This window comes from Opisthocomus hoazin, chromosome 2, assembly GCF_030867145.1.
Source record: "Opisthocomus hoazin isolate bOpiHoa1 chromosome 2, bOpiHoa1.hap1, whole genome shotgun sequence".
NCBI lineage: Eukaryota > Metazoa > Chordata > Aves > Opisthocomiformes > Opisthocomidae > Opisthocomus > Opisthocomus hoazin.
In genome coordinates this window covers 3,382,101-3,403,268 of record NC_134415.1, presented here as the reverse complement: position 1 = coordinate 3,403,268, position 21,168 = coordinate 3,382,101, and the positions used below count along the sequence as shown (strand labels likewise).

General features: G+C 43.8%; 1 protein-coding gene across 23 annotated transcripts in view; it reads right to left on the bottom strand.

Moving 5' to 3' along the window:
* Positions 1 to 21,168, bottom strand: part of AFDN (afadin, adherens junction formation factor) — a 140,641-nt gene that overhangs the window by 74,279 nt on the left and 45,194 nt on the right. For 17 of the 23 annotated variants that reach the window (XM_075411876.1, XM_075411910.1, XM_075411924.1 and 14 more), the window contains exons 6-12: positions 20,488 to 20,645; positions 13,564 to 13,675; positions 12,983 to 13,150; positions 11,373 to 11,417; positions 5,328 to 5,422; positions 4,238 to 4,500; positions 1,755 to 1,824 (exon numbers count right to left, since the gene is read on the bottom strand). In XM_075411876.1, the coding sequence (XP_075267991.1) occupies positions 1,755 to 1,824; positions 4,238 to 4,500; positions 5,328 to 5,422; positions 11,373 to 11,417; positions 12,983 to 13,150; positions 13,564 to 13,675; positions 20,488 to 20,645 (911 nt within the window). The remainder of the gene's footprint in view (positions 1 to 1,754; positions 1,825 to 4,237; positions 4,501 to 5,327; positions 5,423 to 11,372; positions 11,418 to 12,982; positions 13,151 to 13,563; positions 13,676 to 20,487; positions 20,646 to 21,168) is intronic. The other 6 variants (XM_075411892.1, XM_075411903.1, XM_075411922.1 and 3 more) reach the window with 1 other exon arrangement.

Here is a 21,168-nt window from a genome sequence, read left to right as displayed (position 1 = left end):
AACTTTTTGCTCAAAGTTCAAGGTATGAACAGATTTCAGCAGGGCTGTCCTCCCCTACCCTGCTGCTGCAGTAGCTCCAGGGGCTTACGTCACTAACCCACGCCATCATTTATCCTGGTCTTAAGGAACGTCTGATCTGCTAGACATTGCATAATTTTCCAAGGCAAGAAGTGGCAATTGAAATTATGACATGTTTTTACGAATAATTTCATGTTTTCTTTCAGTGTCACAAGCTCCTTAATACGAAGCTTTTAATTTATGATCTCCAGTTACACCAAACCCTATCAGGAAGGGGAAAAACACGCTGATTTAAGCAGTCAAATATGTAGCAATTATTTTTCAGTATAAACACTTGAAAACAAAACATCAGGAAAATATGAAGTGTTTCCACGTTTCCTAAAGCATTTCTAGGACTAAATAATTTGCTTTGACACAAGCAAACCTACCAAAAAGCACATCTCAAAATACGAGTTTGCACAAAGCAGTTTTCTGAGCGCTGACCTGCCAACCTGTGAATCGCTTTTCATCCCCACGTCCCAGGGAACTTTCATGAAAGTTATAGTTACACCTTGTTGAAATAGAAAAGCAAACTCGTAGGAGTGCTGTTAGAAAACAAGCGACTCGCCCGTGATTCAACAAGCTGTCATGCACATTCTCAAACAGTACAACTCAAAATTGAATTAAATTTTCCCAAGCTTCTAACAATAATGTCAGAAACTCCAATTCTGAGCAATTCAGAGGCATTTTAATAGTTTGCAAAGTTTCTTTTTTTCCTTCCAAAATGTCACTGAATAAATTCCTACCAGAGGTAAAGAATGCATCCGAGATAAACAAAAGCATCGTCACAAAGCAAGCTACAAAGCAAGGAGAAAAACTGAATCGGGAGTCTGTGGCAAGAAAACACCTTTGAAAACTAACAGATATATTCAAAAGCTAGCAAAGTATGATTAATACCTACACTGCCACACTAATATCACTACATTTCTTTACAAGTGTTTCAATTTGCTAATAGGAGTAACAGAACATAAAAGGAAAGGCATCTCTGGGAGGACCATGAGGTTTCCTACGGCTGCACTAATTCGTTCTCTCGTTTCAGCTGAGGCGTGTGCCCGCAGCACTCAGGCAGCCACCAACCCTCGTGTCGTGTTACTCCACTTGTTTGCTCTTGGAAACTCTGGCACAGAAGTTATTGACAGAAACGCAGCAGAGGAAGCAATCCAGGAAAGATTAGCATCTCTGCAGATGTTTAGAACTACGACTGCAGAGCCTGTTCAGTCCCTGTGTGTACAGCAGCTCTGGTGAAGTCAGAAGTCACATCCATTAAATTTTAAAAGCCTAATTAAATTAAAATTCAACACCCTTTCACTTTTTATATGAAATATTTATTTACCCTGCTGCGGACGACAACAGCCCTATGCTATGTAGAGGAGATAACGATGTACCAGGTCCAACACACCCCTCTCCCTGCGGGCAGTCTGCCTTCAGCCGCTCCGGCTGGGGAGAAACGATTCCCGGCTCCAGGAGTTTCCCTTTCCAAACAAAACCTGCCTGCTCTTGGCACGGAACACACGCCGACAGCCACCACAAACTGAAACAGAACGGGCTGGGGGGGAATTCACACACCATAGCCAAGAGATGGCTGGGGAGATGGACGGAACGGCCGCACTCTGCCCAACACTACTGATGTTCTAACTGGGACCTCGCTTACACGCAGCTTTTTCTTATTTATTGCTGATTTAGTCAGAACATAATACCTTGCTTGCTGGTAACGCTGTTCCACTGTGAACATCTCCCTCCAGATCAAATGTGGTTTCCTGAACAGCTCTAAAAGCAAGATAACAATTCAAGTACTTTTTAGAAATTATATTGTTCAACATTTAACAAAAAAGGAACAGAGTAGCTAAAATTAGTAAATTAAAATTCGAGAGATATACCATGAGCCCAGTGACTATTCACTTTTTAAAACATTCTATCAATCATTAATACAAAAACTCCACAAATATTTAATACAGATAATTTCCTTTGGAAAAACAGATTCTTTGTTACACTTTTATCCAGTCAAGTGAGAAAATATAAATAGACATAAAAATAAATAATACAAATATAAAACCACACAAAAATATGTTCAAGGTATTGTATTCGCTGTAGTAGAATTGCTACAATTTTTTGCTCAGCTCTTCAGCACTAAGTGTACAACAAACTTGATAATGTAAATAATTTATAAATCGTAGTAATGAATTTTATTATCTGCCTGTTCCAAAAGATTTAAAAAACATTTGATTGTTCAAGCTGCAACAGCCCTCTGCCAGAGATTCTGCTGTCCAGGTAGAGCTCTGCAGCAGCACAGGGCTTTGCAGCTGACTGTGTACACCCGGGAGAACACTGGTTTGTTGATCCGCGCTCCAGATCTACAATGCTGCCATCCAGAGAGCCCTGGACAGGCTGGAGAGCTGGGCGCAGAGGAACCTGATGAGGTTCAACAAGGGCAAGGGCAGGGTCCTGCACCTGGGGAGGAACAACCCCAGGCACCAGTACAGGCTGGGGCTGACCTGCTGGAGAGCAGCTCTGCGGAGAGGGACCTGGGAGTGCTGGGGGACGACAGGGTGACCATGAGCCAGCAGTGTGCCCTGGGTGCCAAGAAGGCCAATGGGATCCTGGGGTACATTAAGAGGAGTGTGGCCAGCAGGTCCAAGAAGGTTCTCCTCCCCATCTACTCTGCCCTGGTGAGGCCCCATCTGCAGTGCTGTGTCCAGTGCTGGGCTCCTCAGTTCAAGAAAAATGAGGAGCTCCTGGAGAGAGTCCAGCAGAGGGCTACGAGGATGAGGAGGGGACTGGGGCATCTCTCCTACGAGGAGAGGCTGAGGGAGCTGGGCTTGTTCAGCCTGGAGAAGAGAAGGCTGCGAGGGGACCTTAGAAATGCCTCTAAATATCTGAAGGGTGGGGGTCAGGAGGATGGGGCCAGAATCCTCTCAGTGGTGCCCAGTGACAGGACAAGGGGCAATGGGCACAAACTGAAGCAAAGGAAGTTCCGTCTGAACATGAGGAAGAACTTCTTCCCTCTGAGGGTGACGGAGCCCTGGAACAGGCTGCCCAGAGGGGCTGTGGAGTCTCCTTCTCTGGAGATATTCCAGACCCGCCTGGACGCGGTGCTGTGCAGCCTGCTCTGGGTGACCCTGCTTGGGCAGGGGGTTGGGCTGGGTGATCCCCAGAGGTCCCTGCCAACCCCGACCATGCTGTGATTCTTTGTAATGAACCCCAGATTTAAGCAGGAATATTACGACAGTTAAATGGCTGGAGGTCTTCTTGCAGACAGGTCCTGCAACAAGCACACAGTGTCCTTCCACATTAAAGTGGAGAAAAAACGATGAAGGTTAAAGTACACCCCCACATAAAGCCAGCAGATTAGCCAGAGGAGCCCCTTTTCCTCGGTATCTTTCTCTCATTCATCTCCAAGCCAATTTGTTGCTCTCCTAAACCACAGCATACTGCACCAGTACTCTCATACGGACCCAGAGAGGATGGAAGATACGATGTGTTTTATTCCATGCTGTACAGTCTGATTTTAAGATGGTTTCTTCTGAATATTTCTATAACCACTGAACAGAACACCTGAGCCCCCCCCCCCCAAGTCACTAAACTCGTAATCAGTATTTTTATTCTAGACCTATAAAAAATATGAATATATAGAGAAACACCAGGATGGACTTCTGGACTGTTAGTCCTTGCAACATAGAAACTACAAGGTAAGTAAACACACTGTAAATAATGATGGCTATATTGAGACATTTAGCTCCCCATCTCGACAATCTCATTTCGTGACTGCCCTATTTCATTTGCAAATCCTTCCAGCGGAATTTTAAAAGTTACTATCTAAGAAAAAACAAAAACCAGGCTCTCTGCAAACATTCAGCTAATTCTTTACTTTTCCTGGAGGTTGGATGAACTTCTAAATACATTAAAATAAGGCTTTCCACTCTTGTTAACACAAAAGTGAGCTTCAGGAAAACTTGTCTTAATACTTTGTACCAAAAAAGACACTTGCTAATCCTCAAAAAAATCACAAGGTGGAGCTCAAGCATGAAAATAGTTATTATATATTCAACACTTCAAAGCAGCTACTCAGAACTCATTTAAAGTCATACTCTACTCACAGGCCGTTTACAATGCTCTCATCCTCTATTTTTTCCAAGGCTCACCCCTTTACCTCAATGGGAAGAAAACAAATTGTATGACTCACCCAGTTTTGTGCCTTGGACCTTTGACCATTAGACTCGCATCAACTGGTCTTTTTGGAATAATATGGTCTTGAGTGGGATCCACAAACTTAAATACATGAGATGACCCAAACTGAACCTTCATTCCGCTCTGCAGCATGGTGGTTTCGGAGATACGCTGACCTTCCACGTAGGTTTCGGCATCAATGCTTCTCGGGGTTACAGTCACAACTCCGTCCATATTGGTGAGGTCACAGTGATGAGGCTGAATTCCTGGACCAAATAACTGGAAATAGAATTAATTAACATGGAATAAACTAGATGATACTGCAGCAGAAATTAAAACAAAAAGATGGAGCTGCAGCTCACCCTATCTACAGACCAGTAACTTAACTTTGCTTGCTTACAAATTTAACACAGGTAATTGGTACTAAAATCAGTTGAGTTTCACTTCAATTCTCCTTGCAACACAGGTAATAAAACACACATTTAACTAAAATGTGCAGCAGAAATCCCTTAACGAAATGATTTTCACTTTTTTGGTCATACGCTGTGCAGAACCGCATTCTGCCACTCGCTGTTTCGCCGTGAAGTCTCACGACGCGAGTATTTACAAGCCAACCGACTGCCCCGACGTGGACTCAGGGTGCTGTCAGAGACTCCCCGGCACGAACTTCATACAGCTGTGCCAGTTTTATACATTTGAGAAATCCCACCTCACTCACAGGGGTGGAAACTAGGACTTGAAAGCCGTTAAGCAGTTAGGGTAACACTGACTCGTATCATTTGATCCAGTGATGAAAAAGAACAACCCGTTTTAAATGGTGAAACCCTTACTTTCTTCTTAAAGCAAATGGGAGGAAATAAAATCAATCAAGGAGCTCTGACCACTAACATGAAATTGCAGCAATATTTCACCCTGCTAGCTTTGAAAGGTAACTTCTCTGCTCTTCATTAATAAGCATCTTAGAAGAAAGTCTGAGATCACTGTCAAAAGACTTAAACGATTCAAGATTCACAGAATATTTTAGTAGTTTCCACAACTGAGGACGACTGACTAAAGATCACATCAGTTCTGTCATCTGAGTCTGCTTTTTCCCCCCCGCCCCATACCTGAATGGAATTGTCATCAAATTTTTCAGTTCCAACTTCAGTGACACTTAACTGTAGACGATAGAGCTTTGGCTTGTCTCTGGAGTCAGAACCATCTGCAGAGCAAATGACAAACATTAACTGACAAGCTATTAAAGTTCAAGTACTCACACTATATTTCTACGTTGTTGCAACTTAGAGTAGCAATGTTCATCAAAAAAATAAGCGAGTGACATTCTTTCAAGTTTTGTGGGGAACATAGCAGTTATAAAGCACGACAAGTAAACAGAGCCCATGCGATAGAGCAGCTGTCTTCTGCCAGGGCAAAGGACGGAGTCATCAAGAACTACAACCCTAAACATACTTGAAAAAATTCTCTATTTCCTTAGCAGTTTAAGCAACACAATTTTTGTTAATCTCTAATATTTTATATATATATCAATATGGGTTTAAAATATTTAGAAAATAAAATATCTGCGTATCTCTGTAACAACAGTATTTACGGATCTTGCTAGCCTCACAGATGATCAGCAGTATCTGCTGTCGGGTGGCCAACATGCCAAACTGTCTTCTAGTCACCAGACACTGAAGTATGGCAATTTTAAAAGAGAATCTTACAAAATCTTTCCCTATGACAGCTTTAGTCTTGATACGCACCACTCTTGGCCTTCTCTTTACAGTCTCAGTGACCTCTGTTTTCACCTTGTAGTAAATCAGGTCGAAGGCAAAGTTTGTCTTCCTGCTCCCCCCGGAAGAACAAATCATCCAAACAGAATAAAATGTCACAAGCTACTCTGGAAGCAGCACAGGATTTAGCTGCTGTCTTCACAGGCTAGCACAGATGGGTTGTGGCATACATATAAATCCTCCCCACTTTCCAGAAAATACTCCACCTTTTAATGCACTGGTGGAGTGCTGGTGGACGACAGGTTAACCCTGAGCCAGCAGCGTGCCCTGGCTGCCCAGAAGGCCAATGGGATCCTGGGGTGCATTAGGAGGAGTGTGGCCAGCAGGACGAGGGAGGTTCTCCTGCCCCTCTACACTGCCCTGGTGAGGCCCCATCTGCAGTGCTGTGTCCAGTTCTGGGCTCCCCAGTTCAAGAGTTTGAGTCTGCAGAGACACACACCTACTACCACTGTACCCTAGAAAAGGTTATGCTAATACAGTATCTCCAGCAATTTAAACTGTGCACATTTTTTAATATTTAACTATGCTAATCAGAAATCATACGGCTGCATCTTCAACGTCCCCAAATGCGGACATGTAACACGCTGCTGAATACACCTGGCTGCTTACTCCCCATCCTCTGAATTGTTGTTCTATCTCCCCATAACTTACACCTCGAAACCTAGCGTGGCCGCTTCATTTCTTTATTTGTGAATCCAAAAGCCAAACGTTTCCTCCTACCCACATCCCAGGTTGCTAAAACTGGTTCTCAAAAGATACAGCATAGAAGGACCCCTATTCCATGTGCAAAAACACTAGAATTTCAAAAGTCAGTGGCATAAAAGTCAGGGCTACCTATCTCAGGTTTTTATTCTTTATTTCTTCTGGCACTTTCTCCTAAGTCCTTTATATACAGACTAGAGAACAGGCTTTACAGTCTCGTGACTTCACCCCTACACTAAATATAATTCCCCCCTGCTCTGTACTGTTTCATTTCTGACATCTTCAAAAGAAAACCAAAACTTTAAAATATTCCTACGTATTTCTGAGATATCTTGTAAAATACATGACAAAATATTATGGGTTTCAAGTGTTTATTCGAGATAACTTCTCAGCATAAATATATATATATATAAATATATTAAAATATATATATATATATATATGAGATAAAGGATCTCATTCCCGAGTTCAGCACTTAGGAATAATCAATCAACAGCAAGTTCCTTCTAATAAACATTTACCTCCCACCACCCTACAGACCCTCTATATAGACCCATGCCATGTAAAATGTGCTTTCACATAGTAAATGGATTATAGCATCACAATGTTTCTGCTGAGGCAAATTAAGACTCTTTTGTTTCTCTGGAGCGTCCAACGTAACAAGAAAACAAACTTACTTGAAAACCACAGCCCTAATAAACAATCCAGAAGACGCAGCAAGAGGCAGAAGGAAAACGTATCAACTCTGTACAAACTTGTTCAGTTTATAGGCACGTGTGAGTACACGGGGCATGGAAGAAAGATGGCCTGTATTCTATTTGTGACAGCCGTGACGGAACAACATGAGCAGAGCTAAACAGGAGCAGAAAATGTCTAGTTTGGGGGTTTTTTAAGGTTGGAAAATTGAACTGGAATGTGCCTCCCAGATGTGCCTCCAAGACACGAGCTGAAGCAGCCAGAACTATGATTCAAGAAGCCGCTACTGTGTACCTTCAGCTTCATTATCCACCTGCCAAAGCATTTCCCGGTGACACCACACGAGGGTTCAAACAAACCTGGTACAGTTTGCATTTGAAAGAAATTTTCCCTCATCACAGAATCACAGAATGTTCAGGGTTGGCAGGGACCTCTGTGGGTCACCCAGTCCAACCCCCTGCCCAAGCAGGGTCACCCACAGCAGGCTGCACAGCACCGCATCCAGGCAGGGCTGGAATATCTCCAGAGAAGGAGACTCCACAGCCTCCCTGGGCAGCCTGGTCCAGGGCTCCGTCACCCTCAGAGGGAAGAAGTTCTTCCTCGTGTTCAGGAGAAACTTCCTCTGCTTCAGTTTGTGCCCATTGCCCCTTGTCCTGTCGCTGGGCACCACTGGAAAGAGTCTGGCCCCGTCCTCCTGACCCCCACCCTGCAGATACTTAGAGGCATTTCTAAGGTCCCCTCTCAGCCTTCTCTTCTCCAGGCTGAACAAGCCCAGCTCCCTCAGCCTCTCCTCGTAGGAGAGATGCTCCAGTCCCCTCCTCATCCTCGCAGCCCTCCGCTGGACTCTCTCCAGTAGCTCCACACGCAGAGCTACACACCCATCTGCCCATACCGCCCACCACCAACTGCAAACTTGCCTTTCCAGAGGTAACCCTCCATCAGGAAGCGGACCTTACACCACAGTCCAGGCAGGAACCAGCGGTTTAGAAAACAGGGTTTTTCAAAAACACTAAAGCATGTAAATGTACATTAAAACCACTCTAAAACACAGTGTAAAAAGATGCACACTATATTACTATTCACTTCTAGTCACTAGTGAAATGGTGCAAAACCTGTAAAAACTGTGGCTTTTATCCCTTTCTGTGCAAAGGATGCAATACAAATATCTTTCATTAGTGGGTTTATGCAGTTACATTCACATTTCAAACAGCAGTGTTGTAAAAAAAAAAAACCCAAACTGTGTAGTGAACAGAAGTGAACAGTCACTGTAAGCACATTCATAACACAAATGTACATTTTTGATCAACAGAAAAAGAGAACCCAGGCCTCCCTCCACAGATACGCATTTTCAACGCGTCACTTCCCCACTAAAGGGTGAGCCCCACACCACTGCAGAGATGATAATTTTAAATTGATTTTGCTAATCCAGCGCTTGAGACAATGGTGGGAAATAGTGAAGATCAGACCAGAGAAAACAAATAAGCCCAAAGCTGAACAAAACCGTCCACACAAGGGGCTGCTCCTATTGACTTCAAACTTAGCTGAGTCCACACTCAAAAAGCAGCAGATTTCCTGCACGAGTTCCTGAGTGCCGAGTTCAGACAGTAAGAAGTTAAAAAGATTGGTTTGGCAGGTTTGAAACATCACGTCGAATTCGGGAGACAAAGCCTGCGATTAAATTTCAGCCATGAGGTGCACTTCCAGCAGAAAGAGCCATTTTTGGTAAAGGAAGATCCAGTGAAGAAGGTGACAGAGAGCAAAGCTCCTTCAAACCAACGTGCAGAAGTGTCACCGCACACCACACTGCAGTTCTGCTCTCGGAAAGAAGGCTGGCCAGGGAAACCGCTCTGGCCAAGGCTTTCAAGTTTCTCCAGCTCCCTGTAACTCCTGTTCCGTCTGAACAGGAGGAAGAACTTCTTCCCTCTGAGGGTGACGGAGCCCTGGACCAGGCTGCCCAGGGAGGCTGTGGAGTCTCCTTCTCTGGAGATATTCCAGACCCACCTGGCCGCAGTCCTGTGCAGCCTGCTCTGGGTGACCCTGCTTCGGCAGGGGCTTGGGCTGGGTGACCCACAGAGGTCCCTTCCAACCCCTAACGTTCTGTGATTCTGTAATTCTTCTTTCCCAGCTGCTACACCTGCAAGTTCTCAGCACCTCTCGTTGCTGCCCGTTCTGCAGCTCAGGGTTGCTTTTTTGCAGTGAGGCGGCGAGAAAACCCTTAAGGTTTTGCTTTTTTTTTATTTTTTAAAGCTTTACAATTCTTATTTCAGGCTTGCAGGATAAATCTCAAGTGGCTCACATCCTAAAACGTGTCTTTTTGTCATTTTTCTCAGCCTTCAAACGGCATGGTTGAACCACTGAAGTCAGGAACAGCCCTGCACTCAGCAGCAGCCGCGTTCCCAGGTAGCAGCACCAGCTACCCGAAGCGCTGCCGCATCTCTCCGCAGTCTCTCCAGCCTGTTTCTCTATCGGATCCATCCCAGTTTATTGGCTCATTCACATGACTGGGAGGACAGAGACAGTTGCCGATTGCCCCATTTACAGCCACAAGCTACCGCAGCGCATCCTTTACCGCCCTGTGCAGAATCCGACCCTCAGCCCACGAAGCAGCCGTACAACCAGGTACCTCTGCAGCTGCGGGGAAGTGTGAAACCGGGACACGCTGCTGGTACCCAAATTTCTGAATTTCTGCAACTGCCCAGAGCGTGAAACTGAAGTCTGCCAGGTTCTTCTGCAAGAACACAAACAGCCAGCGCTTTGGCAGAAGGACACTTCCACGGGAGTTATTTCTGTAATAAACACAAGTACCCTGTAATGCCTTGCTCCAAAGAGACAGACTGGACTCTAGAGTACTAAGACCTTTTTTTCACACTCAGATAAAGATTTAAGAAATCACAAGGTTGTTTGTTTTTTTTTCCCCAGTGAGATGCAACCAGATTTGAAGCTTTCTACTCAGTGGTCAGGTGCTCCTACAGAGCTTGCCTATGCTTATTAGATCAGCACACTCTGCGGAACTTTTCTGCTCTCTGGAATAATGATGCTAACTAAGTGAAAGTCAGAATTCATCAAAGAGTTGAGCACTGCAGGCCTAAGATTGAAAAGGGTTATTTAAACCCCAGTATCATACTCCACAGCCAAGAAACACCAACAGACATGTAGTACTTTTACAGCAGTCTAGAATATACAATGAGGAAACAGACGCTAAAAAAAACTAAGAAAATCAGAGGTATTTTGGAACAGGCATTTTGGCAGACATTTCACCCCAAAGAAGAAAGCGGCTTTGTATTCCTGACTATTTGGCAAAACCAGGACATATCTGCACATTTCTCTAGACTCTAAGAAGAATCAAAGATCCATAATGATTTGTAGATTAGCTTATCGACTTCAAATGCTACAGATAAAACCGAACAAGACTCTACTAACGTGGATAAATCTCTCTGGTGTACACTGTTACTGTCAGACAACGCCACAGACCAGGCAGTAGAAACACCAAAGGATGCTACGGAACACCACAGAGCAGAAAGTGAGGTCACTTCACCAGTGGTCCAAACACTGTCTCACGTAAAAATCAGATTTCATCCTCTGCATCAGTGCGGTCAAACATTGAAAAAAGCACAGGTAGGTTCCACGCCATCCACCCAATTCACTTTTTCACTATGAGTTCTGCAAGCAGATGGATCAAAGAACCTTCTTCTTTCCAGCACAACATTGCTTGCAAACCACCCTATGAGATTTGGTCGTTAACCTTAGGTGAAAGGTTGAACTCTCTGGACAGCAGCACATTCATGCTCTATCTGATGCTTGTTCACAGACAGAATAATTAAATGGCAGCTGAAAAGATAGCTAATTACTTCACAGAAGCGGTCCCTTGGAAAAAAGTCAGAGAAGCAAGAGAGCCTTTCATTTGTCAAAAAGAAACAACAGATTTCCAGCCAGCGATGTTTTTAGTGACTAACGAGAGAACAGTATTAAATATAGCGTTACCTTCGTAAGCGTGATAGTTGTAGTAGGCAAAGTGATTCCTTCTCCCTGGGGTTAGAAACACATGCAGAGGACCCAGGTGAAGGCAGCACCAGCAGGACAGATACCATGCAGAACATGCGGAAGAGGGCAGGAAAAGAAAAGACAGGAAAGGGTGAAACTGTAGGCAGACAACACTTCTTCAATTTATAAGGATGAAGTGCATTAAACTCTTTCAACTTTTGAAACTGCATAGACTATCAAGACATCAGTGCTACAAAGCTACTGAGTGAAACAATCTTTATTGTTTAGAGAAGCTGTTAGAAGAAAAACATGAACAATAGGCCCGTCCCACCGGCAACGTGCAAAGGCTCAGTACGCCGCGTTGCCACCGGTGCCATCTCAGATTGCTCTTCCTCCCCGAGCTCGTGGATGTCCTGCTCCACCACCCAAGCACAACGTTTTAATACTAAAGCAACCAGGCTCCACGAAGTGTAAGAGTTTAGAGCGCAAGAAAAGAAATCGGAACTACTATTAAAAGAACTCAAAATATTAACGTGCAAACCAAGCCTTGGCATATAGAGCACAATACAAAATACACTTCATATATTCTGTGTGCTGCTAATGTCATCTGGAGTTTTTTTAAAAAAACAAAACCAAAGACACCACACTATCTGACTAAAAATTTAACCTTTCGAGTGCAGTTTTGGTCAAATTTTTCAGCACAAATTTCCAACTTTGCTTCCCAAAAGGTAAACAACTAGACTTCCCATTGTAAATCACTTGATTGGATATCTGAGCTTACACAAGTTACACTTCATAGGAAAAAGAGCTGCATATAACTAAATTGCCAAAATGAAAGCCCATATCCAAATCTTTAACGATGAACACAATAGAAATTAAGAGTAGAAATTGTATATGTTTTATCAGTTGTTGTGCTATAAACAATGAAGCTCCCCTGGCTGTTCTTAGATCATAAAATTAATTGTAAATTACAATGCAGCCCAGAGTTGTAGTGATGCCAAAAGAAAACCCCGCCTTGCTAGTGATTTGAAGGTTCCATCTAGGCTGAAAAATATTTAGCAAATAAGTCTGATCTAAAAATGCATGTTCTTGTCCTTCTAAAAATATATTTTTCATGTACGGCACTGTCAAATACATCTTTGCCAGGTATGCTACGGTATACTTCTGAATGGAAAACAAACCAGACTTAAGCAGTGCTTTTCTGGTTCCCCCCTAAATCACAAGATGACAAGTTAAACTATTCTACTTATTAACAAGTTTTAAACCCCAAAATCCAGGGGAAGTTGAAGACTGAATAATTTTTTTGTTTTTGAAAAACTTCAGACTTCATACTGGAAGCCATGCTAATAGAGACAAAGTCTTCGTCAATCATCTCTTCCCTTTTTTTTTACTCCAAATATTCACTATTAAGATCTTGGTATCACAGCAACGTGCAGCTCCACCTCTAGACAGCTCCAATCTCGAATCTGACATCAGAACAACTGCTGACGTGGCATTCACTTACCCCGCCGACAGACCTTCTTGTGCTCCCAGTGAAAGTCTTATTTTAAGAAAATCTAAATGACTATGTAAATATGTAATTTAGATTACTAGATAACCAGAATTCTTACCTGGGCTTAGTTCTACCAGGTAGGGTAGCTTCTCAGGAGGAAGGCAAGAGCCATAGCCAGACCCGTCAACTCTTTCCTTCCCCTTTAATGGCTTTCCATCCGTTATTTTCTTGGATTTCTTTGAGACGTAATCCGGAGGCCGCCTTTTCAACTGAAAGACTAGTATTCCTAAAACACACCACCATACATCCTTTGAATGTCACTAGCAGTGAACAAGCACGCATCCAACATCTATCAATTTGTAAGTGTTCCACAGGATTATTTTCAGCTGAGTAAGTCTCCGACACTTCCTTACGTAGTTATTTTTAAGTTAAAACTATTTAAAAGATTAATAGCATACTTCTCCACAGCAGATAATTCAGAAACTTTCGGGTAAAATGTAAAACCCTTCTACTGTCTCAAGATCTATTACTAAGTGCTGAATGAAATAGTAAGTAACTCTAAAAGCACTAAAAGTATTAAAAGTGCCTGAAAACAAAACACTTCAAAATACATGTTCCGATTTCTTACTTCACAGGGGGTCCACACCATGCCTTACTACCCCCACGGCACAAAAACCTCCGAAAGGTTTTTACACGTACCTTTATCACTAGGCCACTCCCTGAATATCTGCAGCGGACACTCCTCGTCATCAAGAACGGTCTCTTTAGCACCTTTATCGTCAGAGTGCTGAGCACCAGGAGGCAACACGACCTAGAAAAGAACCATGATCAGTTCTCAGAGCTGTTGGTGGACAATCAGAACACAGGATTCAGGGGGGGATCTTCCCATTTTATTGTTTGTTTTGTTTATAACAAGAGCAACTTGAAATGCATTTTGCTTTCCAAGGGTTTTTCTAACTCACTCTCTTGCCTCTTGTCACAGCTAAACCACACTTCCCAAAACACCAGTTCTATTTAAAAAGCAAGTTACATTTAAGGTAGACAAGACCATCTCCTAGTCAACAAATTACTCTAATTTCTCAACAGCCAAGGGAAAAGAAAATTCTCTGTGGAGGTGATAGTTACAAAACAAAACTGAAGTTTCCTTTATTTAATCTCGCACACTGGAACCAGCCTTTCATTTCGCTAATGCCATTCCCCTAACGCAGCACACAGGTGTCTTTCGCCACGGCAAGCCAAGCTGCCACAGAGAAGGCCGTCCCACCTCCCGCATCCTTGCCTTACCCAGCCTCTCCCTGCTCTACCCAAAGACCACGGGGGTCACCGGAGCGCTTCACACAGCTGCTTCGCGCTGTCTGGCTTCAAGGAGGAACCAAAACCAAGTGTACTTTGGGAACAGAACCACAGACTGCTCACACCTTCTACACCGATATCCTTACAAGGTAGGGGAAGGGGAAAACGTTGATTCAGGAGTTCCGACTCCCAAGGAGACGCAGCCTGTGATTTCAGACACATTTGCATTATGGCTCTCTGCAATGATCAAGCATAAAATACAATCACAGGCAGTACCACAGCGCGTGAGTACCTTCCAAGTTAAAGACAGATCTTTCAGAGCTGAATTGAAAATAAAATAAATTACATTTTTCTCCCTCATCTGTGACTCCTAACAATGTTATTTAAATTCACAGACAGCTCTATTTTAACCAAACTACTCGAAACCCCTCCCATCTCTGAACTGTGACCCCTTCCGAAGCCATGTGGCCACTGGCCAGTGCACCCTGCCACGCTGCAGCCCTCCAGAGGCTTTCCACTCTTCTTCGTCGCCTCCTCTCCACACCCATGGCAGCACTAAAGAAGTTCTCACAGATCCACCTCAAACGTCCTTTCATCTCCTTCCAAGCAGGAAACAAGAACATTTAAGATCAAAAGTATGTAATCGAGTCATTGGCCTTTCCCTAAAACATCTTCTATGCAAAACCTGGCTAAACATAGGAGTAATTAAATTAGCTTTAATTAGATTTTCAAATAGACATTATAAAACGAGGAAAACATTAAAATGTATAAACTGAAGGGAAACAGAAACCCATCTACGCTCAAATCTTCTCATGCCAAACCACTCTTCTATTTCACGTCTCAAATTTTTAAATCAAGTATATCTACGGGATAATTCTGATTAGCTAAAGTAACACTGTTTCAAGCCTTAGTCAACAAACAACAATTTTTAAGTTCCACAGCCCTCAAGACAGAAGGTTCCCAGTTCCAACAGAAGGATGACGTACTGGGGCTGACCAGTACCAACAGCACGCGTACTGGGGCTGACCAGTACCAACAGCACGCGTACTGGGGCTGACCAGTACCAACAGCACGCGTACTGGGGCTGACCAGTACCAACAGCACGCGTACTGGGGCTGACCAGTACCAACAGCACGCGTACTGGGGCTGACCAGTACCGGACTGGGAAGCAAAATAAAGACAACCCCACTGCAGCGAAGTGAAAGGACAGATGAGATAGAAATACAGAGGTGCTGCTACTCAACTCTGACTGTACCTCTGCCTTGGAACAAGGAGGAGTATCTGTACTTGGTGTCGGGTTTAATGGTGCCAATGGTAAACCAGACCAGTGAGCGAAGAGCGGTCACCAAAGCCCTAACCCCCACGTCCCCCCAGCCAGTTCCCGTCCCCCCAGGTACCGCAGGCACACCACACTCAAACAGCGTGTGACCTAACCTGTGGAAAGGCAAAACGCCACACCTGAGCTTACGCGGGCCGGGAGGCTTCCAGCCGGGATGAAGCTGCTTTCTGAAACATCTCTGTTTTAGGAAAATGCTGCCTCAGCGTCAGCCACAGAGCTGGAATTCCTACATCTCAGAGGAATGGAAACGCACGGGAACAAGTTTATATTGTGATTGGGTTTTGACTCAGGGGTAGAAATTTGCTTTCATTTTGAAAAATGGAGCATGCAGTTAAATATCTTCTCATGAATTTGAATCTACGCAGACTGCTGAGAGCAGGCACAGGCATTTCCCTGCTTTCTGCAACAGCGTAGGAAATGGAGATGGGTAAAACCAGCTTACGATCACAAGTCTTCGAAGCAGGCTGTCAGTTGACATCCTGCAATCTAAACCAAATTCGTAACAGAGAATTACAGAACGACAGAATGGTCGGGGTTGGAAGAGACCTCTGGGGGTCCCCCAGTCCAACCCCCTGCCCAAGCAGGGTCACCCAGAGCAGGCCGCACAGCACCGCATCCAGTCGGGTCTTGAATCTCTCCAGAGAAGGAGACTCCACAGCCTCCCTGGGCAGCCTGGGCCAGGGCTCCGTCACCCTCAGAGGGAAGAAGTTCTTCCTCCTGTTCAGCTGGAACTTCCTCTGCTTCAGTTTGTGCCCGTTGCCCCTTGTCCTGTCGCTGGGCACCACTGGAAAGAGTCTGGCCCCGTCCTCCTGACACCAACCCTGCAGATATTTAGAGGCATTTCTAAGGTCCCCTCTCAGCCTTCTCTTCTCCAGGCTGAACAAGCCCAGCTCCCTCAGCCTCCCCTCGTAGGAGAGATGCTCCAGTCCCCTCCTCATCCTCGTAGACCTCCACTGGACTCTCTCCAGTAGCTCCTCATCTTTCTTGAACTGGGAAGCCCAGAAGTGGACACAGCACTGCAGATGGGGCCTCACCAGGGCAGAGTAGAGAGGGAGGAGAACCTCCCTCAACCTGCTGGCCACACTCCTAATGCATCCCAGACCACCACTGGCCTTCTTGGCAACAAGGGCACACTGCTGGCTCATATACTCTTCTTCCTCATAATTGCATTCATGAGCATATACAAATTACCATAAAACCATTCCAGTCTACACTTCTTCATTTCAAATGCAGTGAAACACGCAGAAAACACAAGTTAAGAAATTTAAATGAAGCCCACAGCAACTCAGGACTTCACTGCCAAGGCATTTGCTGAGATGAGCAAGGCAGAGAAGGTAACAGTGAAATACTGCAGCCCCCTGTGGTCAGTAACACTACAGATCAAGTTATCAGATCTACCCTTAGCAAAAGCTTTGCACAAAAAACCCCCATGCTATAATAGGTCTTTTATCATTTCAATGTTTTTTTAGATAAACAACTCCTATCTACTGTATGTTTTAACACATCTGCTTATTCAAATGAGTTCATCCTCAATTTTCCTTACAAATTGGGAACACAGGCTCTGCACAGGGTGGGGTGGGGGGGAAACAATGGGATTGGTAAAAAATATTTAATGCCTTATGTCTGTAATATCAACTTCTTAAAAACAAAAATAACCAAACCAAAACACTCATCACCATAAACTGTATGTTTTTGCTGGTGTCCTGGTTTTGGCTGGGATAGAGTCAATTGGTATCACAAAAAGTTGTTTCTGCCTTATCCTTCAGTAAACAAGCAAAGCACGTTAAACCAAAAGCCTTCTCAAGATTCTGCTCTGCAGAGTTGACTGGCTCGCTGCACGCCGCAAGGCTGGCGCCCGAAGTGAACACGCACAGGTAGCTTGGAGGACTGTCTGATTAATCTGACATCTTGAGAGATGTGCAGCGATCCCCGCACTACGGAAGGGAACTCCAACGATGCGAACTGAAACAAACCAAATCCATACTGGAACAAACTTGTATTTACTTGCACTCTAGAAGCAGGCAGAAAGGTACAGCCGATCCAGAATCACAGAATCACAGAATAGTAGGGGTTGGAAGGGACCTCTGGGGGTCATCTAGTCCAACCCCCCTGCCGAAGCAGGGTCACCTACAGCAGGCTGCACAGGACCTTGTCCAGGCGGGTCTTGAATATCTCCAGGGAAGGAGACTCCACAACCTCCCTTGGGCAGCCTGGGCCAGGGCTCCGTCACCCTCAGAGGGAAGAAGTTCTTCCTCCTGTTCAGCTGGAGCTTCCTCCGCTTCAGTTTGTGCCCAGATCCACCGCAACGCCGGCTGGGAGGGCAGGCAGCCGGCAGCTACCTGCCGCTGCCAACCAACGCCGTTGCTGGCAAGTGAGAAGAAAAAGTCTTACAACATTCATCTTTCCAATGAAACTTCAGAAGTGAGTGAACTTTATTATCAGGTACTTATGCAGCCTTGTAAAGGTCGTGTCATTTAACTTAAAAACTATCTTAACAGTTAAGTAAATGCCAACCGTTTAAGCCTTCCTTGGAGATGCTTCACCTGCCACCAAAGAGAGCAAAACATTCAGAATCACAACAACAAGAAACTGAAGTTCTGCGTTGAACTGTACACTGTTTTAAACCCAACAAAAAATAGGAGCACGTGTAAAACAGATTTGTCTTCTACAGAACACTGTAAAGCGTCAGAAAAACAAAAGCCCCACCGGGGTAAAGAACAGCTATGAGACCTCAGCGTAAAGGAGTACCAAGGGCCACGACACCTTTCTATTATTCTGCTTTCCAAAAAAGAAAACAGTGATGAAAGACACATCAGGCTAAAGCTAGGATATTTTGATGTTTCAAGCTAGGAAAGGAATTCCATAAAATAGTTGGCAAAACACTTCAAAATTAGGTCAAAAATACTCAAATTTATTAAAAAAGGAAGGATAATCATATTCAAAACCCAAGCACTGTATCAGCAGAGACCCCAAGAAAGGCCAAGTAGGTTTTAGCCAACTACAGTGACTTCTGGTGAGCAAAACAGTAAGGTCCTCCACACTTCAAGGTATAAAAAAGATGTGCTCTTTGCCAATGAAGCCCACTCACATATTTCACACGTGAACATAGGCATACAACTTCTGTCAGTATAGAAACTCACTGTATCATGAAGGCGTGTTGCTTAGAAAAGACAAAATATTTTCCAGAAGTGCCTTCCAGAAAACTAATTTAAATCAATTTGCTTCACAGCAAAGACTTAGTTAATCTTTCCCGAGATCAAAGCAACATTCCTCAGACTACTTCCGACATGAAGCATCCCCACAGCAGATCAGAGAACAAGGGGAGGGGAGAGCGAACACCGCTACGGCCACAGTGACTCGCAAGAGTTTCCCTGGTAAGTGTGCAACCAGTTCAATAAATTCTCTCAAACAGAACTAGTTTGTAACACCCTCTAACTCTCCACTAAACAGTGATGCAAAACTATCTTCCAAATTCAGTCACAGTCTCTCTGCTGTAGCCCACAATTCTCTGAAACCAGCAGAAAAACGAGCACATCAAGCCAGCAGCCTATTTAATAAGATCAATGACAGAGAATCATTAATTTCATTCATAGAACCCGCAATATGAAGATAATTGCCAAAATTAAAACTACGCATAGAAAATACTTCACAGCCAAAACTGAGAATCAATTTTTAATACACTGTGTCATTAAACAAACCCAAACCTGTATTACTTACAAAATTATTCCCCTCTAACAAAAACTGATGTAAAATTTCACTGAAATTAAGTAAAATTAACTTTCACAGTTGGGACCCCAATTACAGGTTAATGAAGACAAGGATAAAATGTCCAGAAGGTCATTAAAAATATTCCTAGAACTAAGACAAAACTGTTGAAACAAGAAAAACTAAGCTTAGTTCACTGTTACGGAACTACAACAGCACTACTACCGTACTGTTTCCTTACTACTAATTAGGACAATATTAGAGCAACATGTCAACTCCCAGCTAATTATACCACTAGAGGCTGTAAGCACAGCAGAAGTAGGCATTAAGGTTACTCAAAGATATCATAAAAAAACCCCAACTTTAAGACCAAAGGCACATCCACATCCTTCCGAGCGGCTGGGAAGTGCGGGGAACAGCAAATACCGTCAGCTTCCTCACCGTTTCCCCGTGACACATCAAGCACTGGGGAAGGGCGAGGGGAAAGAGAGCACAATACGACAAGACATAAACATTTTTCCCTTTCTTTCATAATTTTAAGGTGCAATAAATCCAAGTTTATTAGGCTAATAATAGCCAGAAATGTCATCAAAGATTAGACTGAAACAAGGATCAGATGTTTTCGAATCTCGGTGTTCTCCTTCGGAAGGTGCTACGGACAGGAGGTTGTCACCTTTACTCAGTGCCACCCATGGGACTTGCTGGTAAAGCCGCACCTCTACGAAACAGCAATTCTGTACAATTCATTTAGAACTCCTAAAATAATTAAATTTGGAAAATAAGCATAAGTTTCACCTAAATTTTTAATCTTTTCTATGCGTAACGAGGGTAAGCTACCACTGAGAGGCGTAAGGCCAGAGCACGTAGCATCCACCTTTTACAGCCGAGTCCGGACGCGGCACTCTGGCCTCCGAGCAGACGCTCTCAGTTCAGGGGAATAGTTTTGTGCACAAACAGCACAAATGCAGGTATCTGCAGGATGAACTATTCCTTCATACATCTGCAAACCGTCAGCACACTTCGTGGTAGGAAACCACAGTGCCAAATACAGAAATATGTTAATTGCATTACTAACGTTTAGTTATGTAGTAATTTAGTAACATTGGAAGACTTAGGTTTTAAAGACAAAAAACCTGACAAATCACTTCAGGAATGCTGAGGGTGCTCCGTTTACAAAAAAAAAATAGTTAGTCCAGAACTACCAGTGCCTTTCCACTTAGTTTTAAAGCTACTGCAAGGAACAAAATTATATATGAAGCATGAGAAGATTGTGTAACTTCACTTACACGAGCAATACAATAATCCTTGGGATTTTCCTTCTCCAGACCATATTTTTCCAGTGCTTCAATAACTGCAAAGTCCGCAGTATCCGTAGTGGACAGCAGGATTGTCTTGTACGGTATATTTGGTTTTAAACTGTCTGCGTAAATTCTCAGTGTCCCACCTTGGAAACAAAAATGTAATTAACGATGCTACCAGAGAGTAAACACACAAACATACAACCATTTATTGTATTTCTACCAGAATATAAGAACGAACTCCTTCAGAAATCATTTAGTCCATCCACTAGTACAAGAAAAGTTACGTAACACCCCAGAAATAAATTAATCTCTGCCATCAGTAAAAACCTTCAGCGTCGCTGTCCTGATGCCTCTAAGCCAGTCTCCTCCCCAGTGCTTCACCATTCCCAGTATTCCCTGAAGCTAAAATGAAACAGTGACGACGACTGGATGAAGAAGCGACCTTTCCCATCTCAACAGCAAGTTTGTGCCAGCCTTCAAGACCCTCCCCTCTCTTTAAAAAGCCCATTTAAGATTTCCCTCCCCAGTGATGTTTTCTATACCTCTGACTCCTTCTTCACTGCTCTTCCATGGACAGAACAGAGGTTTTATCAGAATTTGAGGTTTTATCAGTACTAACATTGCTTCATTCATCCATTTAATGCTGATTTTTTTATAGCCACTGTG